The sequence below is a fragment of the Gopherus evgoodei genome, chromosome 1 (genome assembly GCF_007399415.2).
Source record: "Gopherus evgoodei ecotype Sinaloan lineage chromosome 1, rGopEvg1_v1.p, whole genome shotgun sequence".
In the NCBI taxonomy this organism is placed as follows: Eukaryota; Metazoa; Chordata; order Testudines; family Testudinidae; genus Gopherus; species Gopherus evgoodei.
The window spans coordinates 2,501,751-2,528,370 of NC_044322.1; the positions used below are offsets into that span (position 1 = coordinate 2,501,751).

A 26,620-nucleotide genomic window follows, 5' to 3' on the forward strand; every position below is an offset into this window, starting at 1 on the left:
AGTAGATGTATAATACAAAGTCCGAATTCTGGGGCCCTGACTCATAGTTTGCTCAGGCTCCACTGAGGCAAAACTCCCCTAGGAATAAGAAGTGAGTAAAGACTTTAAGAGCCAGCTGTGCGTTAATGTACTGAGACGGTCACCTCCTCCTCTTGCATTTCAGGGCTCTGGTTGATAATGTCCAATAATGTCTGTGGCAAGGAGTCACACAGGCCAATTGTGAATTATGTAAACAATTACGTTTTAACAGTGTCACTTGTTCAGACTTTAAAGGGAATTGAATTGTCACAGCAAATAGAAATGCCTGGTCTGCTTTCTTTATCAATAGATTCATAGAGTTTAAGGTGAGAAGGGACCATTAGATCATCCAGTCTGACCTCCTATATAATACAGGCCATTGAATTTCACCCAGTTACCCCTATATTAAGCCTCTTGACTTGTTTGTCACTAAGGCCTGATCCACAGTAGGATTTTACAATGTAGAATCATAGAGCCCCTGGGTCAGAAGGGACCAAATGATTAGCTAGTCTAACTCTGTGCCAAGAAACAGGATGTGTTAGGTCTAAACCTTCCCCAGACAGATGACTGTCCTGCCTCATTCTGCAAACTTCCAGCAAAGGCGCTTCCACAACCTTCTGAGTTCTTCTGTTCCATTGTCCTACAGTTCATGCAGTTAGGAAGTTTTTCCTGAGATTTCATCTAAATCTACTCTGCTGTAGTTTAAACCCATTGCCTCTTGTCCTGCCCTTTCTGGCAAGAGAGAACAACTCTATACCACCTTTTTTATAGAATTCTTTGAAGTATTTGAGGACTGTTATCATGACCCTCCTTAATCTCCACTTTTCCAAACTAAATGTGTCTTTCAGCTTTCGCCTATGGATTGTATACCATCCCTTGGAACATCTTTGTCACTTGCCGCTGGATCCAGTTTCCCTACATCTTTTTTATACATTGACCTAGCTATTAGTACACTGAAGCACTATAGCAGTGTTGCTGTGGCTTGTTATGTGTTGAGAAGCCCTCAAGAAGATCTTCCAGGAAAGCATCCTGTCCTGATCTGCAGACATGTGGAATTGGAGAGTCCATCAATTCTCTTCGCTGTTTGTTCCAATGCTTAATCATCCTGAATGCTAAACATTGGTCCTTATTTCCAGCTGAAATATGTCTGGTGTTTAGCTTCTACCCACTAGGCCTTGTTCTGCCTTTCTCCTCCTGATTTAAGAGCCCATTGTTACTATTTAAGACAAATACATGCATTTCTTTCAGTCTCTCTCTCACTGTCAGGCATTTTCTCCAGCCTCCAAAAATTTTTGTGGCTCTTTCCTACACCCTCTCCAATTTTTCTGCATCCCTTTTGAAATCTAGCCCCCAGGACTACCCATCATTGGTTTCACCAATGCCAGGTGCAGAGGTAAAATCTTGCCCCGGCTCCAACTCACCACTCACCTCTTTTTGCATCCAAGGACTGCATGAGCCCTTTTGGCCACAGCATTGCACTAGGAGCTCACAATGAGCTAGTCATCCACAGTGACCCCTAAATCCTTTTCAGGACCTCTGAATTCCATAATACAGTGGTCTAGTCTATGGGTCAGGCCTGCATTCCCTCTTCTGAGATGGTAAGTTTGCATCTGATTGTATTAAAACATTTTGTTTGCATGGGCCCTACTCATCAAACACACCAGATCAATCAGTGCACCTGCCCTCACCTCCTCATTGTAACCACTCTGCCCATCTTTGGGTTGGCCACCAATTTTATCTGCAGTAATTTTCTATTTGCTCCCATATCATTAATGAAAATATTGAATAGCCTCAGGCCTAGAACTGATCCCTGCAGAGCCCCACCAAAAACAACCCCATTGACTGACAATGGTCCATTTACAACTGCTTTCTGAGATCTGTCTGCTAGCCAGTTTTTAGTCAATTTTATGTCCACTCCACTGATATTGTACAGTCTTCATTTTTTTATCTGAATATTTTCCCTTACTAATTGGAATTCCTCAGAGAAATCTCAGTCTATTGCATCTGCGCAGTTCCATTGATCAACCAAATGTGTACTGTCATTTAAGGAAGAAATAAGGTTTATTTTACAAGACCTGTTGTTGACTGGTATTAATTAAATTCCTAAAGGGTCTTTAAACTAATCCCATACCAGCTTTTCCATTGTTTCTTATCCTTCTTAAGTCTTTTTTTTAACTTTCTCTTAATTTTTCATACTTTACGTTTAACATAGAATTTTTCTGTATTTGCCTTTTTTTACAATTGTGAATGAGAGGTGTTGCTGATCGGTCAGTTTGTAACTCTGGTGTTTGCAACTCTAAGGTTCTATTGGAAATGCTGTTTAACACCCTTCTTGACTGCTCTTAGACAGGAAAGTGTTTCATCCTCTCGTGATATGAGCACCTCATTCTGCTTCTTTCCAAATGCAGAACAAAATTATGCCATGAACACATCTACCTTTTCTGAAAGATGAACAAGTTTCCTTTCTCTCTCTAGTAATTGTCCTAAACCTTTTCCAGGATTTCTTTTGTTCTTTAATAACTTCCTTTTGATGATCCTTAGCATGGATTTTCCCCTGATGTTTTTAACATCACATATCAATTTGTATTTGCTGTCTATTTTACCTTTTCACAATTTGTTTGATATTGTTTTCTCCCTAATTGCTACCTTCGCTTTGTCATTGAACCAGGTTTTTGTCCAAAGTTGTCCACTTTCTTGATTGTGGAATCTTGGATTTTTAACTATCTAATAAACTCTTTTTAAAGAACTCTTAGTTTTCATTCCCATGTTTGTCTCTCAAGTCTTTTCTCCCAATCAGCTTTGCTGATAATTTATCTCAGCTTTGGGGAATTAGTTGAAGCACTAGGTGCCTGTAGATGTTACTGGTTGGGACCTGTTCTCTGTTTGTCCATTTGAATATAATCAGTTCCATTCTTTATTTTTCTCTCCTCTCTCATATGCCCCCTTCTTTGTCTCTTCTCCAAACTAAACAGGCCCAGACTTTCAGTCTGTCCTCATATGGAAGCCGCCTTCATTTTCACAGCCTGTCTCAGAAATCCCCTTTTTATCTGCTACATCCTTTATGGAAACGGGGTGATAAAAACTGTGTGCATGTCCAGAGCAGGTTATTCCCCATCCCTTTCATTAGGGAGCTGAACATTGTCTTTGTTTTAGCCACTAATGTGAACGAGCAGGTGTCAAGGCTGATTCCCCACACTGGCACCTTGAGAGCGGAAGGTGGGAGTCTGCAAAAGACCTTAAAAATACCTGGATACTCCAGGCTTGTATTAAACTCCCAAGGTTACAGATCCCCTTGGCCTTGGTAGTAGTGCTGCCACCAACCAAGTGAAAAAAAATGCCTCTTAAAATCCAGGAAAACTCACTTGGGAACATTTCCCTGAAGTCCCTTGGCTTTTCCAGCCTTCTCTCAGGGAAGCGAAGAAAGTAAACAAACAAAAGAAAACCCAGCTGTTGTACCAGCTGATCTTGGAACCCTTGTTCCACGTAACTATTTCAGTAGCGTGTGCACAGACCTCTTGCTTTTAAAACTCAAAAATCAAATCATGTTCCTAAAAGATGATTATATTAAAAAAATAAAGAAAACACATCTGGAAAATCAGGATGTTGCTAGATATGAAAACAGCAACTGAAATCATTAACATCCAAGAATGCCTTCCTTTGAGTCCAGTTTAAAGGTTACAAAGCAACCAAAAGCTCCTGTGTTTAGCGCAGAAGACTCCGCAAGCCCAAAATAAAGCGGTAAACCTGATCACGCCTAACTAAACATTTCCTGTTCTACTTGCTTTTCTGTAGTTCCAAATGAGTAATTTTTAGGTTTAAATGCTGATGATTTTTCATATCCAGCCCAATCTTTACAGCACACCTGCTGCTCTCTGTTTCTCCAGCCGAGAGAAAACAACAACTCGGACAAAGACGGGAAGTTGTTTCTCAATTTTAAAAGTTTCTAGTCTTCCCATTGGCTCATTTGGCCAGGTGCCAACTCACTTCCTCTTATCTAAGCATTTCAGTGAGACGTCTTTACTCTGTACATGTAAGGCAAGTAGAGAACAGCTACTAAGAAAGATTTTTATAGATAACTGACTGGCTGGGTGTTCATAAAAGGGGTACTACCCCCATCATTTACCACAGCAGGTGTTTCCACTGAGTTGCTATCAGAGATGCCCAGTTCTTTTCCCTGGGGTGCATCTAGCTGGGATGTTCCCCCCAGAGCATGAATTGGCAGAAGTTTGTGGATTTTTTTCCCCACTCTCAGGCTACGTCTACACTACAGGATAAATTCGAATTAGCTTAAACCGATTTTATAAAACAGATATTATAAAGTCGATTGTGCACGTCCACACTAGGCATATTAATTTGGTGGTGTGCGTCCATGGTCCGAGGCTAGCGTCGATTTCTGGAGCAGTGCACTGTGGGTAGCTACTGTAAAATAATTAGGCCAATAACATCGATTTGCATCCACACTAACCCTAATCCGATATAGTAATATCTATTTTAGCGTTACTCCTCTCATTTTATAGGAGTATAGAAATTGATTTAAAGAGCCCTTTAAATTGATATAAAGAGCAGTGTAGTGTGGACGGGTGTAGCGTTAAATCGATTTAACGCTGTTAAAATTGGTTTAACAGCGTAGTGTAGACCAGGCCTCAGGTTTTGAGCAATAAGGTGAATGGGGAACTCTCTACAGCATAGACTTCCTAGCCTGGGTTTCATTGCATTAAGGAACAATGATGGATAACCAGTACCCAACGTCATGTTTCTGCTTTTGCCTATTAAGCTTTACCACACCACGACATGTAGGAATTGTTGACACATGGCATAAAATATGGAATTGGCATTATTAGAGTCAGTTGTTCATAATTCATTTCTATGAATAAAGAAAATGTATTTTTTTCAGTGTGTGAAGAATCATAGAATCATAGTATGTCAGGGTTGGAAGGGACCTCAGGAGGTTATCTAGTCCAACCCCCTGCTCAAAGCAGGAGCAATCGTCAACTAAATCATCCCAGCCAGGACTTTGTCAAACCAGGCCTTAAGAACCTCTAAGGAAGATGTCAGGGTTCCTTCCCCACTCTGAACTTTAGGGTACAGTTGTGGGGACCCGCATGAAAGCCCCCTAAGTTTACTTCTACTAGTTTAGGTTAAAACATGGTACACTGCCACCACCAAGTGATTTAACAAGAAACAGAGAAAGGACCACTTGGAGTTCCTCTTCCCCCAAAATATTCCCCCAAGCTCTTACCCCCCTCTTTCCTGGGGAGGATTGAGAATAATATCCTAAACAATTGGTTACAAAGTGATCAAAGACCCAAACCCCTGGGTCTTTGGACAATGGAAAAATCAGTCTGGTTTTTATTAAAATCAGGATGGAAAATAACTTTACAGAGTAATCAGAGTCAAAGAGCACAAAGGAACCTCTTCTAGCCTTAGTTTCAAAGTTACAACAAAACAAGGATAAACCTCCCTCTGGGATAGTGTGATAAACTCAGGACAGATAGCTGCAAGGGATGGGTAGGAATCAGTCCCAGAGGGTTAAAAGGCCCTTCTCCTTATCAACTGGGAGGCAACTACAGGTCAATCAAGTTCAACTGAGAAAGGGTTACCAAGGTAACAATTAGAATCAGCCGAGGGGGAACTACCTGAGGCTAATTAGGATCAGCTAATTCCAACTTAGGGCTGCCTGAGACCTTTTTAAGCCCTTCCCTGGGAGGAAGGAGGGAGGAGAGCAGAGAGAGGAGCCCTGCTGCCAGGAGTGTAGGAGCAACAAGACAGCGAGCCTCACCAGGAGGGGAGGCAGTACTCTCTCTCACAAAGGAGTAAAAATAATCTAAACAGGACAGATGGAGATATGAGGAGCAGACTTCCCCTGTGTCCCAAGGGGGACCGCATTATCCAAGCCTGTCTCACCAGGGCTAAAAGCAGCAGATGCCGAGGAGACTGAGAAGGTGCCTTGCCACTCGTGGTGTCAGAGGTGGGATGTGAGTGAGACTTCGTGGCAAACTGTCTCAGGGCAGGGTAAAACGCCCCCCCCCAAAAAAAACACCAAACAAACAAACAAACAAACAAACAAACAAACAAACAAACAAACAAACAAACAAACAAACAAACAAACAAAAGAAAACAAAATGGAGGATGTAGTGAAGGCATTGGTGCAGGCCACTGTGGCCCAACAAGAAGCTACCATTGTACAGATAGCTGCCCAGCAGGAGGCAGTGCAAATACAGCAGGAGACAAATAGACTACTGATGAGCTTGGTGGCTCAGGATCGAGCCACCCTGCATGAGGTTGTGAACCAGCTAAAGTCTCTGACCATTCTAGCACATGGCCCCCACGGGACTCAGCCCCTGCAGGAGAGCCACTACTTACAGAAGATGACAGTGGATGATGATGTGGAGGCATACCTCCTTGAGTTTGAGAGAACGGCCCTGCCGGAGGCCTGGCCCCAAGACCAATGGGCCAGTATCCTGGCTCCTTTTCTGTGTGGGGAGGCACAGAAAGCATATTTTGATATGACAACAGAAGCAGCTTCAGATTACTCCCAGCTAAAGGCAGACATTCTGGTGATCTCTGGCGTGACGACATCCATAAGGGCACAGCAGTTCCATGAGTGGAAATACCGAGTCAACAAAGCCCCGAGGTCCCAGCTGTTTGACCTGATCCATCTAGCCAGGAAGTGGCTGCGCTCCGAGACCCACCAGCAGGAGGAAGTTGTGGAAACTATAGTTGTGGACAGGTACATGAGAGGGCTACTGCCAGACATAAGAGAATGGGTCAGTCAAAATGATCCCTCCTCCTATGATGAGCTAGTTGCCCTTGTAGAGAGACACCTAGCAGTGCAGGAACTTCCTTTGACCACTGGGGAAGGGAGGTGCCAGAATAGGAGGCAAGTCTACGTACCACGGGCCCGAGTTGCCGTAGCTCCGGGCCGAACTATGGAGGGCAGGAAGGAGGCCAAAGAGCGGCCAGAGTACTCGGAGGGACCTGGGGATGGGGGGAGAAAGACTAGGGGGGTAATGCCTCACAGCCTGAAAACTAGAGGGCTGCCCAGAGCAGGGTACCGATGTTATGCATGTGGACAGATAGGGCATATAGCTGCCCAATGCCCAAACCTAGAGGACCCCATGCAATGCGACCTGGGAAATCTAGAAGAGCCATGTGACTTGATAAATCTACTGGGGGTAGCGATGGTCCCTCATAGATATACTAGGCAAGTTAAAATGAATGGTATAAAGACCACCGCGTTAGTAGACTCAGGAAGTGCAGTCACTCTGGTCTCGGGAAAGCTGATCGGGTATGATCAACTATCCCGGGACAAGTGCACAGGGATATCCTGTGTCCATGGGGATGTCTATTACTACCAGACCATCCCAGTAAAAATAGAGGTCCTGGGAAACCCCACTAAGGTGACGGTGGGGGTGGTCCCGAAACTCCCCTACCCAGTCCTCATAGGATGAGACTTCCCAGGATTTGGCAGTCTACTTCCTGGAGGGGAGTCAGAAGAAGATAATAACCCAGAGAGCAATGGGATGACCTCGATAGTTAGCAGCCCCCCTGCCTTCCATAAATTTGCCCAGGATTTATTCTTGCCCCTTCGGAAGACCAAGAAAACTCGGCCAGAAAGGAGGGCAGATAAGAGGAGGGGAACGAGAATCTTGACCCAGAACCAGAAGCATATACTCGTAGGGGAAAGAGTTGGCCTGACTGACAAGGGAACTAGGCAGGAGGTCGATGAGCCAGAAGCCGGACCCAGTTCCCCAGGGACCTCCCTCGAGGGAGAGGGGGAAATAGAACCCCCTGAGTTTGGGCAAATTGGACCTTCACTAGAGAATTTTGGACAGGATCAGGCCAATGATCCAATATATAATAATATTCACAAAGAAGTAGTTGAGGTGAATGGGATCCCTGTGGAAGGAAGAGACAAAGGCCCAGGGCCATATTATATGATCAAGAAGGATCTGCTATACAGGGTAGTCCGTATCCAAGAGCGAGTCGTGGAACAGCTCCTAGTACCACAGAAACGTCAGAGGGGAGTGATGGAGCTAGCCCACAGCCATCTGTTTGGGGGATATCTAGGGGTAGATAAAACCCTGGATCGAATTCTGCAGAGGTTTTTTTGGCCTGTAATATATGCGGCAGTCCGATGATATTGTGCCTCATGTCCGGAATGCCAATTACATGGGTCCCGAGCCCGCTTAAGGGCACCTTTGGTACCTCTGCTGATTATTGAAGTCCTCTTTGAGTGAATAGCTATGGACCTAGTAGGTCCGCTAGAAAAATCAGCCCGAGGCCATCAGCACATACTGGTGGTGCTAGATTATGCCACCCAGTACCCCGAGGCCATTCCCCTACGGAAAACTACGTCTAAGACCATAGCTAAAGAATTAATCCAAATTTTTGCTAGAGTGGGAATACCCAAAGAGATCTTGACGGATCAAGGAACCCCCTTTATGTCTAAATTAATGAAGGATCTATGTGCAATGCTCCACATACGGACCCTAATGACATCAGTCTATCACCGCAGACCGATGGCCTTGTCGAGCGTTTTAATAGAACATTGAAGAACACGATACAAAAGGTGGTGAGCCGGGATGGGAAGAACTGGGACACCCTGCTACCATACCTAATGTTTGTGATAAGGGAGGTAGCTCAGACTTCAACTGGGTTCTCCCCATTCGAATTGTTATATGGTCGCCACCCCCCCGGCATACTGGATATTGCCAAAGAAAGTTGGGAAGAACAGCCGAACCCAGGGAAAAACCTCATCGAGCATGTGTTGCAGATGAAAGACAGGATAGCCCAAGTCACTCCCATAGTGCGGGAACACATGGGCACAAGGGGCCCAACAAACATACTACAATCGCCAAGCGACGATCTGAAAATTCCAGGTGGGAGATTGGGTAATGATGCTCGTACCCACAGCGGAGAGCAAGCTTCTGGCCAGATGGCAGGGGTCATATGAGATAATAGAAGCCATTGGAGAGATCGATTACAAGGTCCAACAGTCTGGAAGCTGGAAGCTGGAACAAATCTATCATATAAACCTGTTGAAAGCTTGGCAAGACAGAGAAGCTCATGTGGTCACTCTAGGGTCACCTCCTCCCAAGAGCAACCCGCCTGGCCAAGTGGAAATATCCCCAGAGTTAACCCCTGACCAATGAACTGAGGTGATCAACATGATCAAACGCAACCAGGACATGTTCTTAGAAAAGCCAGGCAGGACTACTGAGGTTCACCATCACATCCTCACAGAGCCTGGAGTGAAGGTGAATGTCAAGCCAAACCGGATCCCGGAAGTGAAAAGAGAAGAGATCAAGACAGAAGTCAGGAAAATGTTGAAGTTAGGGGTCATTGAAGAGTCTCTTAGCCAATGGTCAAGCCCAGCGGCCCTAGTACCTAAACCGGATGGCAGTATGAGGTTTTGCAATGACTTCCAGAAACTGAATGAGGTGTCTCAATTTGATGCGTACCCTATACCCTGGATAGGTAAGTTAATTGACCGACTGGGGAAAGCACGATTTTTGTCCACCTTTGACCTGACTAAGGGTTATTGGCAAATTCCCTTGGCCAAGATCTATAAAGAGAAAATGGCCTTTTCAACACTAGAGGGACTGTATCGATACACTGTCCTCCCTTTTGGTTTACATGGGGCTCCTGCAACTTTCCAAAGGCTCATGGACAAACTGTTGCGTCTACATGGCAAGTATGCAGCCGCCTATCTTGATGACGTTATTATACATCGTCCAGATTGGGAGACGCACTTGAGGAAGGTGGAAGCAGTCCTGGATACCTTGAGGAAGGCGGAGCTGACCGCAAATCCCTCCAAATGCGCAATTGGGCTAGCAGAAGCCAAATACCTTGGGTATATAATGGGGAGAAGCATGGTGAAGCCCCAACTCAACAAGTTAGAGGCAATACAAAATTGGCCCCGACCAGTCTGGAAGAAACAGGTCAGAGCATTCCTGGGGCTGGTTGGTTAATACAGGCGGTTCATCTCCCACTTCGCCACCAAGGCATGCCCGCTAACAGACTTAACGAAAGCCCGTGATCCGGACATAGTAAGATGGTCTAGCGCGGCTGAGGAGGCTTTTGCAGATCTGCAGACCATCCTCTGCACCGATCCAGTGCTAGTATCTCCAGACTGGGAGAAAGAGTTTATCCTGAAAACGGATGCCTCTGAGGTTGGGTTGGGAGCGGTTCTTTCACAAATGGTTGGAGCAGAAAAACACCCAGTCCTGTTCCTCAGTAGGAAACTCCTGCTGAGGGAACGTAAATATACCATAGTAGAGAAGGAATGCCTGGCCGTAAAGTGGGCCGTAGAAAGCCTTCGCTACTACCTACTTGGACGGAGGTTTACCCTTGTCACAGACCATGCCCCTCTGAAGTGGATACACCAAAACAAAGAGAACAATGCGAGAGTGACAAGGTGGTTCCTGTCGCTACAAGCCTTCCACTTCAGAGTATAACATAGGTCCGGAATCAAGCATGGCAACGCGGATGGCCTTTCAAGGATACACTGTTTGCCAGCCCAAGTAGCCCAGTCCTGTAGTGTTGAGCGGAGAGGGGGATATGTGATAAACTCAGGACAGACAGCTGCAAGGGACGGGTAGGAATCAGTCCCAGAGGGTTAAAAGGCCCTCCTCCTTATCAACTGGGAGGCAACTACAGGTCAATCAGGTTCAACTGAGAAAGGGTTACTTAGTACTTGTAGCGCTGCCACCAACCAGGAATTCCAGTGCCTGGTACACTCTGGTCCCCACAAAACCTTGCCTGGGGGCCCCCAAGACCCAGTACCTCTGGATCTTAACACAAGGAAAGTAAACCCTTTCCCTCACCGTTGCCTCTCCCAGGCTTCCCCTCCCTGGGTTACCCTGGAAGATCACTGTGATTCAAACTCCTTGAATCTTAAAACAGAGAGGAAAATTCACCTTCTCCCCTCCTTCTCTCTCCCCCTCCCAGACTCTCCCTGAGAAAGAAAGTAATCCTAACACAGAGAGAAATTAACCTTTCTCTCCCCCTTCGCTCCTTTCTCCCCACCAATTCCCTGGTGAATCCCGATCCCGTCCCCTGGGATCTCACACCAGAATAAAAAAACCAATCAGGTTCTTAAACAAGAAAAGCTTTTAATTAAAGAAAGAAAAAACAGTAAAAATTATCTTTGTAAATTTAAGATGGAATATGTTACAAGGTCTTTCAGCTATAGACACTGGGAATACCCTCCCAGCCTAAGTATACAAGTACAAATTAAAATCCTTTCAGCAAAATACAAATTTGAACTCCTTCCAGCCAAATACACATTTGAACTCCTTCCAGCCAAATACACATTTGCAAATAAAGAAAACAAACATAAGCCTAACTCACCTTATCTACCTAGTACTCACTATTCTGGACATATATGAGACTGTATCAAAGAGATTGGAGAGAAACCTGGTTGTACGTCTGGTCCCTCTGAGCCCCCGAGTGAACAACAATCAAAAACTAACAGCACACACACAAACTTCCCTCCCTCAAGATTTGAAATTATCCTGTCCCCTGATTGGTCCTCTGCTCAGGTGACAGCCAGGCTCACTGATCTTGTTAACCCTTTCCAGGCAAAAGAGATATGATGTACTTCTGTTCTATTAACTCTTACTTATCTGTTTATGACACCCCTATCATTTTAGTTGCCCTTTTCTGAACCTTTTCTAGTTCTAGAATATCTTTTTTGAGGTAAGGAGACACATCTGTGCACAGTATTCGAGATGTGAGTGTACCATGGATTTATATAAGGGCAATAAAATATTCTCTGTCTTATTCTGTCTTATTCTCTATCCCCTTTTTAATGATTCCTAACATCCAGAGGTCACGGCGCAGACCCGGAAGTACAAAAGCTCACCTGCAGAGCTCAGCTGAGAGTCAGCCGCCGGAGAGACCAGACGTCTGTGACTGAGCTCCCTCATGGGAGACAGCAGCAGGCCACGGCCAGCCTGAGGTCGCACAGGGCCAGACGAGCCTACCCTGAGGAGGACTAGCCGAGCCTGCCCCTTTCCAGTTACCCCAAGGAGGAGCCGAGCCTACCCCTCGCTCATTACCCTGAGGAGGACTGGCCAATCCTGCCCCTTTCCAGCTACTCCAAGGAGTAGCCGAGCCTGCCCCTACCCAGCTACCTCAAGGAGTAGCCAAGCCTGCCCCTACCCAGGTACCCCAAGGAGGAGGTGAGCCTGCCCCGTGCCAACTACCCCAAGGAGCAGCTGAACCTACCCTTCGCTACCTACCCGGAGGAACCGATGGTGTTCGAGACAGCCGAGGATGCTAGCAGGACCCAGGTACCCTACGAGGGGGAGTGTGGAAGTATCCCGGGGGCAGCCGACCCCAGTCTGGCTGCAGCACAGCCAGAGCCTATGTGAGTGTGTTGCGGCCAGGATCCCGACTGACAGCAGCTAGTTTCCGCCACTGCTAGGGCCCCGGGCTGGGACGCAGTGGAGTGGGAGGGCCTGCGTCCCCCCTGCCACCCACTCCTTGGGTGGCAGACTCCCCCTTCTCCCTGGCCTGGAGAGTCTAGGACCTCCTGCTACTGAATTACTGACTCAGTCCCTGCTTAAAGGCCTGAGTCCCTGACTGTCTGGTTGCTGCCCTGCCCTGACCTAGGGCCTGGGCTGTGATTTGACTATTGACTCTGCCCCTGCCTAATGGCCTGAGTCCCTGACTGTTTGGTTGCCACCCCGCCCTGACCTAGGGGCCTGGGCGGCCACTTGACTATTGATGCAGTCCCTGCTAAAGGGCCGGAGCGCCTAACAGTGTGTTTGCTGTCCCATACTACCGCAGAGCCCAGACTGACAGCGAACTACAGCAAGGTGGTGGGATACCCCACATCCCTGCCGAGGGATGAACCTCAGCCGAGCCCTCTTACACTCCCCCAAACTGAACTTGAGACCATTGCTCCTTGTTCTGTCATCTGCCACCACTGAGAACAGTCTAGATCCATCCTCTTTGGAACCCCCTTTCAGGTAGTTGAAAGCAGCTATTAAATCCCTCCTCATTCTTCTCTTCTGCAGACTAAACAATCCCAGTTCCCTCAGCCTCTCCTCATAAATCATGTGCTCCAGCACCCTAAGCATTTCTGATTGAACTAATCTCGTTATCTCAAGCCTGCTTCTTGCTTGCATATATATGCAAGCAAGAAGCAGGCTAGAGATAACGAGGTTAGTTCAATCAGGGAGGATGAGGCCCTGTTCTAGCAGTTGAGGTGTGAAAACCAAGGGAGGAGAAACTGGTTTTGTAGTTGGCAAACCATTCCCAGTCTTTGTTTAATCCTGAGCTGATGGTGTCAAATTTGCAGATGAACTGAAGGTCAGCAGTTTCTCTTTGGAGTCTGGTCCTGAAGTTTTTTTGCTGCAGGATGGCCACCTTTAAATCTGCTATTGTGTGTCCAGGGTAGAGATAACGAGGTCAGTTCAATTAGGGAGGATGAGGCCTTGTTCTAGCAGTTGAGGTGTGAAAACCAAGGGAGGAGAAACTGCTCCAGGATTAAACACAGACTCCTTGCTGTTTCAATTGATCTGGGGAATTGGTATGAGCATCCAATCCAACATCTGGGGCACTGTATTATGAAATGCAAGGACCCAGAATAGGATTTAGAAATCATTTTGTAAAACCAACTTGTGAACTCCTAATGTGATGCTGTGGCTGAAAGGACTGATGTCATCTTTGATGCACAAAAATAGGAGCGGTGAGTTGGAGCTGGGGAAGGATTTTACCTCTGCACATGGGATTGATGAAACCGACTGCGTCCAGGTCTGGGGTCCACATTTCAAAAAGGCTGTTGAAAAATTTGAGAGGGTGCAGAAAAGAGCCACAAAAATGATTGGAAGCTGGAGAAATTTGAAATTACATCTATTTATCTTCTCAGAAAGATGATGAAGTGGAGACTTTCCTAGGGAGGAAACCATGTGTTGTAACGTGCTCTGTAATCTAGCAGAGAAAGGGAGAGCAAGACCCAAGGGCTGGTAGCTGAAGCCAGACAAATTCCAGCTGGAAAAAATGGCCAAATATTTAGCACGGATGTGATTAACTGTTGGGACACACTGGGAAGGGAAATGGTGGATTCTCCAGCTCCCCATGTCGGCAGATCCAGACTTAATGCTTCTCTGGAAAATCTGTGCTGCAAAAAGGCACGAAACAATTGTTTGCTGTTGCTCTGACGGAAGGAGGGGCGACTGACGACATGGCTTACAGGGAATTGAAATCAACAACAGGGGAGGCTTTCATTAAGGAGAAACACAAACCACTGTCACACAGAATGGCCCCCTCAAGGACTTAACTCAAAACCCTGGGTTCAGCAGGCCGTTGATTTAACAAAACAAATCAGCTCAATCTCTTGTTTTGATCCATCTATCTTTTACATCTTAGGCTGGCAGCAGACAGTGCAGTACGACTGCAAGCCATCATCATCTCCTGGCCGCTCACCAGAAGATTGTGCCATACAACTGCTAGCCATCATCATCTCCTGGCCACTCACCAGAAGACTGTGCCATACAACTGCTAGCCATCATCATCTCCTGGCCACTCACCAGAGGACGGTGCAGTACGACTGCTAGCCATCGTCATGTCCTGGCTGCTCGCCAGAAGACAGTACGACTGCTAGTCATCGTCATCTCCTGGGTGGTCGCCAGAAGATGAGAATGACCTGGCTGAGTCACTCCCATGTCTGCCTAGGCACCCCTGACTGACATCACTGAGGTCGGCTAAAAGAGCACCCAGGAATATGACGACGATGGCTCCCAATCGTAATGCACTGTCTGCTTAGTAGCAGTGCAGTCCCATGTCTGCCAGAACCCAGGAGACGTACAGTGGCAGAGAGCTGAGCGGGCTCCATGCTTGCCGTGCTATGGTGTCTGTTCAGGTAACCCAGGAAAAAAGGTGTGACACCATCGTCTGCTGTTGCTTTCACAGAGGGAGGGAGGGAGAGGGGGGCCTGATGACAGGCACCCAGAACCACCAGTGACACTGTTTTTGCCCCATCAGGCACTGGGATCTCAACCCAGAATTTCAATGGGCAGCAGAGACTGCAGGAACTGTGGGATAGCTACCCACAGTTACACACAACTGCCCGCAGTGCAACACTACAGAAATCGACGCTCACCTCGGTACTGTGGACACAGTCCGCCAACTTAATCCACTCAGAGCAGGTCTCGGCAACATTTCAGAAGTGGTATGCCCAGTCTTCAGTTATTCACTCTAATTTAAGGTTTCACGTGCCGGTAATACATTTTAACGTTTTTAGAGGTCTCTTTCTATAAGTCTATACTATATAACTAAACTATTGTTGTATGTAAAGTAAATAAGGTTTTTTAAATGTTTAAAAAGCTTCATTTAAAATTAAATTAAAATGCAGAGCCCCCTGGACCAGTGGCCAGGACCCAGGCAATGTGAGTGCCACTGAAAACCAGCTCGTGTGCCGCCTTTGGCACCCATGACATAGGTTGCATACCCCTGACTTAGAGCATTTTGTGTGGGGAACGCACAATCGAATGTATAAAAACGATTTCTAAAAAACCAACTTCTATAAATTCTACCTAATTTTCTAGTGTAGACATACCCTAAGTTAATGATCATTAGATGAGACTGAAAGCATTGCTAGGCACTTAAAAGATGGGAAGCAAAGGGTAGGAATAAATGGTGAGAATGGAGACAGGTAAATAGTGATGTTCCCCATGGGTCTGTCCTGGGACCAGTCCTATTCAACACATTCATAAATGACTGGGAAAAGGGGTAAACACTGAGGTGGCAAAATTTGCATATGATATAAAACTAGTCAAAATAGTTAAGTCCCAGGCACACTCTGAAGAGCTACAAAAGGACCTCTCAAAACTGTGACTGGGCAACAACATGGAAAATGAAAAGCAATGTTGATAATGCAAAGTAATGCACACTGGAAAACATAATCCCAACTATACATATAAAATCATGGAATGTAAATTAGCTCTTAACACTCAGGAAAGAGATATTGGAGTCATTGTAGATAGTTCTCTGAAAACATTCACTCGATGTGCAGCAGCAGTCAAAAAAAGCAAACAGAATTTTTGGAATCATTAAGGAAGGGGTAGATAATAAGACAGAAAATATCATAATGCCTCTCTTGAATACTGCATGCAGATGTGGCCACTCCACATCGAAAAAGATATATTGAAATTGGAAAAGATTTAGAAAAGGGCAACAAAAATGATTAGGAGTATGGAATGGCTTCTGTAGGAGGAGAAATTAATAAGCCTGGGGCATTTCAGCTTGGAAAAGAGATAACTAAGGGGGGATATGCTTGAGGTCTATAACATCATGATTAGTGTGGAGAGAATAAATAAGGAAGTGCTATTTACTCCTTCTCATAATATAAGAGCTATGGGCCACCAAACGCAATTAATAGGCAGCTGGTTTAAAAAAAGCAAAAGGAAGTGTTTATTCACACAAGGTACCGTCAACCTTTGGAACTCTTTGCCAGAGGATGTTGTGAAGTACAAGACTATAACAGGGTTCAAAGCAAGAACTATATAAATTCATGGGGCAGATAGGTCCATCAATGGCTTTTAATCAGGATGGGCAGGGACATGGTCCCTAGCCTCTGTTTGCCAGAAGCTGGGGATGAGCAGCAGGGAATAGATTACTTAATTATTTCCTGTTCTATTCATTCTGTCTAGGGCACCTGGCATTGGCCATTGTTAGAAACAGGATACTGGCTAGATGGACCTTTGGTCTGACCCAGTATGGCTGTTCATATGTTCTTATTTTCAGTAAGTGATTCAGGAAAGAGGTCTCTGCACTTCAGAACACCAAGAGAAAACTTTAGGTCCCTTTATGAGCAAAGATCCAGAGCAGTCTGTTCCGTATCTTTTTGGTCCTCACTCCATATATGATGGGGTTCAGCATTGGGGGCACCAGGAGGTACATGTTGGCATTGAGAACATGGAAATATGGGGCCACATTGTGGCCAAATCTGTGTGTCAGGATGGAGAAGAGACTGGGGATGTAAAAGGCTAAGATGACACAGAGGTGGGAGACGCAGGTCCCAAAAGTTTTGAGTCTGGCATCCTTTGTGGGGAGGCCTATGATAACCCTGAGAATTTGAGTATAGGACACAGCGATAAAAAACACATCTAGACCTGTGATGAAGAATGCCAAAGACAGGCCATAGTAATTACTGGCACTAATGTCAGCACAGGCCAGCTTGACCACAGCTATGTGATCGCAGTAGGTATGGGGGATGATGTTGGTTCTGTAACAGGGGCACCGCCACACCAGGAAGGGATTGGGTAGTACCAGTATGCTGCTGTGTAGTACCACAGTGAGACCAATCTTGGCCACCATGGGGTTTGTCAGGGTGGTAGAATGTCTCAGGGGATCGCAGATGGCTACATACCTATCCAAAGCCATGGCCACAAAGATCCCAGATTCCATTGCTGACAAGCAGTGAACGAAGTACATCTGCATGAGACAGGCACTGAAACTGATCTCCCTGGAATTGAACCAGAAGATGCTCAGTGTTTTGGGCACAGTGGTCGTGGACAGGACCAGGTCGGTGATGGCCAGCATGCAGAGGAAATAGTACATGGGCCCATGGAGGCTCGGCTCCCTCTTCACAATGAACAGGATGGTGAAGTTCCCCAAGATGACTATGACGTACATAGCACAGAAGGGAATGGAGATCCAGACATGGGCAGCCTCCAGGCCAGGAATGCCCAGCAGGATGAAGGTGGAGGGGTTGGTGAAGTCAGTTGTGTTAGTATCTGACATGGAGTAGGGGAGAAGATGTCCAACTCTAAGGCCGAACAGTGTCTCCTGCATGTACCATATGTTACCCTGATTTCCTGTATGTGCCCAGGCTCTAGGGTGATGGTCGCAGTACAAATGCCTGGATGGAGAAACAATGTTAATATGAGACACTGCATGTGCTACTGGAAACTGTTCTCATGGGACAAACAGATTGATCACTCTTCATACACTGAAAATAACATTTTTGTTATTCAGAGAAATTAATTATGAAAAAATGACCCTACTTATGCAAATTCCATATTTTATGGTGCTCCATGTGTGGGAAATGATAATAGGCACCAACAGGAAACACTAGGATGGATATGCCTTATAATGGGATGGAGAATAAACCACTTTGGATCTGTGTTCAGTTATGGTGACCCAGTCTCTATAAAGGACCATAGAATACCAGGTTGGAAAGGACCTCAGGAGATCATCTAGTCCAACCCCCTGTTCAAAGCAGGGCAAATTCCCAGACTTTTTTTTTTGTTAAATCCCAGTTCCCTAAATGGCCCTCTTAAGGGCTGAGCTCATAACCTGGGATTTAGCAAGCCAATGCACAAACCACTGGGCTATTGCTCCCCCGCACCCAGTTTTAGATAGAAAGGGAATTTCCAAGAAACTCTATGAGACTAGGAGAGGCTGCCATATGTAAAAAGACTGGAAAGACTTGGACTGTTTCATTTAGTGAAGAGATACATAAGGGGGCATATGATAGATGAGAGGAAAATAAAGAATGGAACAGTTTACATTCAAATGGACAGAGAGAGAACAGTTCCCAACCAGTAATATCTAGAGATACTTAGTGCTTCCAAAGGCTAAATCCGCAAAGCTGAGGAAATCATCTGTAAAACTGATGGTGAAGAATTTTTCAGAGAGAAAATGGGAATGAAACTTGGGAGTTCTTTAAGATGAGTATATTAAATAGCTATAAAAAGCAACAAAGAGTCTTGTGGCATCTTATAGATTAACAGATGTATTGGAGCATAAGCTTTCAGGGGTGAATATTCACTTTGTCAGATGCAAGTAGTGGAAATTTCCAGGGGCAGGTATATATATGCAAGCAAGAATCAGTCTAGAGATAACAAAGTTAGTTCACTCAGAAAGGATGAGGCCAGTTTGGCTGATGTACATAGCAGAGGGACATTTCTGGCACATGATGACGTATATAACATTGGTGGACGTGCAGGCAAATGAACAGGTGATGTTGTAGCTGATCTGGTTAAGTCCTGTCATGGTGTCGCTGGTGTAGATATGTGCATGCAACAAACTTCAATGCCAACTCTGCGCACATATCTACACCAGCAACACCATGACAGGACCTAACCAGATCAACCACAACATTACCCGTTCATTCACCTGCACATCCACCAATGTAATGTACGCTATCCTGTGCCAGAAATGCCCCTCTGCCATGTACATCGGCATCCTCCCTGACTGAACTAACCTTGTTGTCTCTAGACTGATTCTTGCCTGCACGCATCTGACAAAGAGGGTATTCGCCCCCGAAAGCTCACGCTCCAATACATCTGTTAGCCTGTAAGGTGCCACAGGACTCTTTGTCGCTTTTTACAGATCCAGACTAACACGACTACCCCTCTGATACTTGATTAAATAGCTAAAAAGCCATGATACCACAGTCATGAATATGGACAAATTTGGCTAAAAACCCACTCCAGTGGCAAAGTGAAGGCAGCTATTGTGGGGTGGGGAAAAGCAATATATAAAATATATAAAAATGGGGGGAAATCGAGAATATAGATAGCAAGAACTAGAAACTGGAAGTTATGATTGATAAAGGGCATTAAAGATATCAGGGAAAAATCCGTGCTTGGATGTTATTAAGCATTTTAACAACAAAAGAAATCCTATAAAAGGTTTAGGCAAAATTCTAGAGGGAGAAAGGAAACTTGTTAATGTTGCAGAAAAGGTGATATATTTCATATATATTTTTGTTCTGCACTTGGAAAGAAGCAATATGATGTACTCATACCACATGAGGTGATGACACACTTTAATGTTCTCCATCAAAAATCAAGGAGAACATTAAAGAGCATCTACATAGAACCTTAGAATTACAAACACCAGAGTCAACAATATGTCTCATTTGGAACCAGAAGTGCAAAATCAGGCAGCAGCTGAGCCAAAACAAACAAAAAAAATGCAAATACAGAACAGCACTGTGTTAAATGTTAACTATTAAAAAGATAAAGGGAAAGTTTTAAACAATTGAAATGTTATGAAAAAATGGAAAAGTTGACAGGATTACTTCAGAAAAAGTTTAGTGATATAATTAATGCTTATCAACAACATGGTTTATGGAGAAGTTGTCTTGTCATATAAACCTGATTTCATTCTTTAATTAGAGTACATATTTGGTAGATCAAGGGAACTGTGCAGATGTGATAGACTTTGATTTCTCTCAGATATTTGACTAAGTAAGGGAAAACATTCAGATAAAAAAAATGAATTCTCTACTATCTCAGTAGCATATACATAAAATGAAATAAAATCTGGCCACCTAACAGACCTCAGAAAGCAGCTGACAATGGGATGTTGTCAGCAAATGCAGCTGTTTCCAGTGGGGTTCTGCAGGGATCACTTGTTGGCCCAATGTTATTCAATATTTTCATCAATGATCTGGAAACAAATATAAAATAACCACAGATAAAAATTGTGCATAATCCAAATATCAGCAGAGCGGTTACAATGAAGTGGCCAGGGCAGCACACTGATTGATTTAGAGTGTTTGGTGAGCTGGGCCATGCAAACAAAATATTTTAATACAGTCAGATGCAAAGTGATCCTCTTGGAACAGGGAATGCAGGCAAAACCCATTGACGGGGGCACTGTATTATGGAAGGCAGGGACTGTGAAAATGATTTAGGGCTCACTGTGGATAACCTAATCATTGTGAGCTCCCAGTGCAATGCTGTGGCCAAAAGCACTGATGTGATCCTTGGATGCATAAACAGGGGGTTGGTGAGTTGGAGCAGGGGAAGGATTTTACCTCTGCACATGGCATTGGTGAAACTGACTGTGTCCAGTCCCGGGGTCCACATTTAAAAAAGGATGTTGAAAAATTGAAGTGAGTGGAGCAAAAAGTCACATAAATGATTCAGGGCTGAAGAAAATGACAGCGTGTGAGAGAGACTTAAAGAGCTTTATTTATTTATCTTAAACAGTAATATTGGGGTCTTTAATCTAGCAGAAAAAGGCAAAGCAAGATCCAAGGGCTGGAAGATGAAGCTAGACAATTCCAGCTGAAAATAAGGACCAAATAGTTTGCACTGAGGGTATAAAGAGAGACTGAAAAGAATCCAGAGGTGAGAGATAAAGATGATCCAAGGAACAGAACAGAAGCTATAAGAATATAGCTTTGGAATATAGAAGATTGAGGGGAGGATATGCCAACAGTCTTCAGCTACTTGGGAGGGAAGCCATATGACAAAGGCTGAAGGAAAAGAGGAGATTAAGTGGGAGCATGGTAGTGGTCTTCAAATACATGAAAAGCTGCCATAAAAACGCTGGAGAAAAGTTGTTGTTTCTTGCCACAGAGGGCAGGACAAGAAGCTCTGAGTTTAAGCTACAGCACAGCAGATTTAGACTAAATCTCAGGAAAAACTTCCGAACTGCAAGAAGAGGAGGCCAATGGGACAGATGCCTTGGGAGGTTATGGAAACTCCTTCAAAGGAGGATGTCAAAAGGAGGCTGGATAATCATCTCTCTTGAATGGTTCAGGTGGAACACATTCTGCCCGTTGGGAGGGGGCTAGAGTAGCTGACACTTGCAGTGCCTTCTCACCCTCTTACTGATGTGAAATCATAGTATAGACCAGGCCATAGTCAAACACAAGTTATGGAGCTCAATACAGGGGTAACTGGGTGAAATTTTATGGTTTGTTCTATACAGGAAGTCAAACTGGATGATTTAATGGTCCCTTTAAGTCTTAAACTCTATAAATCTATAGATGAGGAAAGTAGATCAGGCTTTTATATTTAATGTGTCTCATAACATACAAACAAGGGAACATTCAATTTCATTGTAAGTCTGAACATATAACACTAATAAAAGAAAATTATTTACGTAATACATATTTGGCCAGTGGAACTCCTTGCCACATACGTTATTGCAGCAGAGAGCTTAGCTAAATGGGATTCATGCACTGGATTGGTCATTGTAGGTGGTGCTGCTGGCACCGCCATTAGTTAAGGCTGTCTGACACCTTCCATTAGAAGAACTGATTTTCAATTGCTTATAAGTTTGCCAATTTTTAAGCATTTGGACAGAAATTTCCCACACTGGGTGTTGGCATCAGGCTGAATTGTTTTCTGAAAGTTTCAGACATAAGAATTTAACTGGCTTCTTGAATGAAGCTATGAGAGATGTCTTGCCCTTGCTGAAAAATTCTGATAATTGTTCCAGGGAGGAGCCTTAACTAACATTGCCAGGCTTTCCAGCAGAGAAAAGTCAAGTAACAGCCCCCTTCTCCCCTGTTAACAACCAAGTGGGGAAGTGACGGTGTCCATGCACTAGCACACAGCTGACTCCTCAGGTCTTTACTCAGTTTTCACTCTGAGGGGAGCTGAACAAAGTATAGGCCAGGGCCTCAGAATCTAGCCTTTTATCAGAGGGGTAGCCGTGTTAGTCTGGATCTGTAAAAGCAGCAAAGAATCCTGTGGCACCTCATAGACAGACGTTTTGGAGCATGAGCTTTTGTGGGTGAATACTCACTTCGTCAGATGCATGGCCTTTTATTGTACATCTCCTATCACCTTTCATCCTGAGGGATCCACTGTGCAACTGAAATGCAGCCACCTCAGGGCTGGAGTCCTTTTGCTGGAGGGGGATGGGGGGTGGCTAGCAAAGGGGGACATTTTGACACATGACACTGGAGCAAACTCATCACCTGTGCAAAGGGTTCTGGGATGTTCAACAGCTGTGCAGAGCGGAAAGGACCACAGACATATTCTCTATCCCATCACACCCACATAGCACTCAGTTTGTTGAGCAGCAAGAGATGGTACCTGTGAATTCTGAGATGGAAGCGTCTTCCCTGGGAATCTCCCTCAGGTGTCCGTATCCCGCACTTCTCTCACCCCAGCATCTGCAGCAACATCCCATACTGAGAGCTGACACAGGGGTGTGCACTGTTTATAACAGCTCTGTGCAATCTCAGGGGGGTTCACTCAGCCTCAGGGGAAGATACAGGCATCTGAGAAAAAACAAGCTGGAGACAAGCCTGTCTTTGCTTCTGTGGTATTCATCCAGCTTTAGGAGTAAACAATAATTAAGGGACCTTCCCAAAGGGAGATAGACTCATAGACTCATAGACTCTAGGACTGGAAGGGACCTCGAGAGGTCATCGAGTCCAGTCCCCTGCCCTCATGGCAGGACCAAATACTGTCTAGACCATCCCTAATAGACATTTATCTAACCTACTCTTAAATATCTCCAGAGATGGAGATTCCACAACTTCCCTAGGCAATCTATTCCAGTGTTTAACTACCCTGACAGTTAGGAACTTTTTCCTAATGTCCAACCTAAATCTCCCTTGCTGCAGTTTAAGCCCATTGCTTCTTGTTCTATCATTGGAGGCTAAGGTGAACAAGTTTTCTCCCTCCTCCTGATGACACCCTTTTAGATACCTGAAAACTGCTATCATGTCCCCTCTCAGTCTTCTCTTTTCCAAACTAAACAAACCCAATTCCTTCAGCCTTCCTTCATAGGTCATGTTCTCAAGACCTTTAATCATTCTTGTTGCTCTTCTCTGGACCCTCTCCAGTTTCTCCACATCTTTCTTGAAATGCGGTGCCCAGAACTGGACACAATATTCCAGCTGAGGCCTAACCAGCGCAGAGTAAAGCGGAAGAATGACTTCTCGTGTCTTGTTTACAACACACCTGTTAATGCATCCCAGAATCACGTTTGCTTTTTTTGCAACAGTATCACACTGTTGACTCATATTAAGCTTGTGGTCTACTATGACCCCTAGATCTCTTTCTGCCATACTCCTTCCTAGACAGTCTCTTCCCATTCTGTATGTGTGAAACTGATTGTTCCTTCCTAGGTGGAGCACTTTGCATTTATCTTTATTGAACTTCATCCTGTTTACCTCAGACCATTTCTCCAATTTGTCCAGATCATTTTGAATTTTGACCCTGTCCTCCAAAGCAGTTGCAATCCCTCCCAGTTTGGTATCGTCCGCAAACTTAATAAGCGTACTTTCTATGCCAACATCTAAATTGTTGATGAAGATATTGAACAGAACCGGTCCCAAAACAGACCCCTGCGGAACCCCACTTGTTATACCTTTCCAGCAGGATCGGGAGCCATTAACAACTACTCTCTGAGTACGGTTATCCAGCCAGTTATGCACCCACCTTATAGTAGCCCCATCTAAATTGTACTTTCCTAGTTTATCTATAAGAATATCATGCGAGACCGTATCAAATGCCTTACTAAAGTCTAGGTATATCACATCCACCGCTTCTCCCTTATCCACAAGGCTTGTTATCCTATCAAAGAATGCAATCAGATTAGTTTGACACGATTTGCTCTTTACAAATCCATGCTGGCTATTCCCTATCACCTTACCACCTTCCAAGTGTTTGCAGGTAATTTCTTTGATTACCTGCTCCATTATCTTCCCTGGCACAGAAGTTAAACTAACTGGTCTGTAGTTTCCTGGGTTGTTTTTATTTCCCTTTTTATAGATGGGCACTATATTTGCCCCCTTCCAGTCTTCTGGAATCTCCACCGTCTCCCATGATTTCCCAAAGATAATAGCTAGAGGCTCAGATACCTCTTCTATTAACTCCTTGAGTATTCTAGGATGCATTTCATCAGGCCCTGGTGACTTGCAGGCATCTAACTTTTCCAAGTGATTTTTTACTTGCTCTTTTTTTATTTTCTCTTCTAAACCTACCCTCTTCCCGTAAGCATTCACTATACTAGACATTCCTTCAGACTTCTCAGTGAAGACCGAAACAAAGAAGTCATTAAGCATCTCTGCCATTTCCAAGTCTCCTGTTACTGTTTCCCCCTCCTCACTGAGCAGTGGGCCTACCCTGTCCTTGGTCTTCCTCTTGCTTCTAATGTATTGATAAAAAGTCTTCTTGTTTCCCTTTATTCCCATAGCTAGTTTGAGTTCATTTTGTGCCTTTGCTTTTCTAATCTTGCCTCTGCATTCCTGTGTTATTTGCCTATATTCATCCTTTGTAATCTGACCTAGTTTCCATTTTTTATATGACGCCTTTTTATTTTGTAGGTCACGCAAGATCTCGTGGTTAAGCCAAGGTGGTCTTTTGCCACATTTTCTATCTTTCCTAACCATTGGAATAGCTTGCTTTTGGGCCCTTAATAGTGTCCCTTTGAAAAACTGCCAACTTTCTTCAGTTGTTTTTCCCCTCAGTCTTAATTCCCATGGGACTTTACCTATCAGCTCTCTGAGCTTACCAAAATCCGCCTTCCTGAAATCCATTGTCTCTATTCTGCTGTACTCCCTTCTACCCTTCCTTAGAATTGCAAACTCTATGATTTCATGATCACTTTCACCCAAGCTTCCTTCTACTTTCAAACTCTCAACAAGTTCCTCCCTATTTGTTAAAATCAAGTCTAGAACAGCTTCCCCCCTAGTAGCTTTTTCAACTTTCTGAAATAAAAAGTTGTCTGCTATGCAGTCCAGGAACTTATTAGATAGTCTGTGCCCCGCAGTGTTATTTTCCCAACATATATCTGGAAAGTTGAAGTCCCCCATCACCACCAAATCTTGGGCTTTGGATGATTTTGTTAGTTGTTTGAAAAAAGCCTCATCCACCTCTTCCACCTGATTAGGTGGCCTGTAGTAGACTCCCAGAGAACTCTGGGGCTCTGTGCTGAGTTAGAAAGGAATTGGCTGCTCTGTGTATTTGCGTATGTTTTTAAATTATGGTTTATTAGTAATAAAACTAGCTCTTCCTAGGTTCTGAGGCCCTGTAAATGCCCAGGATGGCTGGGTAGATATTAGACAGACATATCTGGAGAAAGAAGACTGAGGGAGACACAAACACTTTCTGCAAACACATTGAGCTGTAGCTAAGGGATCAGAGATCTGTAATTCTCATCAGTAACCATCATCTGACGAAGTGGGTATTCACCCACGAAAGCTCATGCTCCAATACGTCTGTTAGTCTATAAGGTGCCACAGGATTCTTTGCTGCTTTTACAGATCCAGACTAACACAGCTACCTCTCTGATATTTATCATCAGATGGTGCAGCACCTTTCATTGAAGGAGTTTCAAAAAACCTAGCAAAGGAAACTCACTATGAACATATCCCAATTATACAGATAGATAAGCTGAGGTACGGGATTATCTGATTTGGCCAAGGTCACACACAGAATAACAGACAGAAACCAGGAGTCCTGACTTCCCTGATGTAACCACGTCTCCCTATCAGTAACTGAGTGCATAATAACAGGGAAATGGACTCACGGTCTAGCAGGGTCTGCTCATTGTCTGGGTGTGACTGACTTCCCAGGGATGCGCCCTGGAACTGAAATACCACTAAGCCCTCTGGCACACCAATCTCTGTCCCCTCTCACACTGTGAGGCTGTGACAAGCTGCAATCCTCTCAGGTCTTGCACTTACATAGCTATATGCAGTCAGGGACACCCTCAGCTGCAGTCACATGAATGCTTTCACTAGCCAGCCATGAAACAACAATAGAGAGGATCCAGCGGACCCAAGAGCTGTATCATCTTGCCCTGGCCAAAAGCCTGACCGGTATAAATTTATTTCCCAACCTGCCCCTCCCTCAATGTGGAGAGGACAATGCACCAGCTG

General features: G+C 44.8%; 1 protein-coding gene across 1 annotated transcript; it reads right to left on the reverse strand.

Moving 5' to 3' along the window:
- Window positions 1–16,827: 16,827 nt before the first annotated feature.
- Window positions 16,828–17,775, reverse strand: LOC115648212 (olfactory receptor 52M1-like). The gene has a single exon (XM_030555482.1). It carries the CDS (start codon window positions 17,773–17,775, stop codon window positions 16,828–16,830), a length of 948 nt encoding a protein of 315 aa, XP_030411342.1.
- Window positions 17,776–26,620: the final 8,845 nt, after the last annotated feature.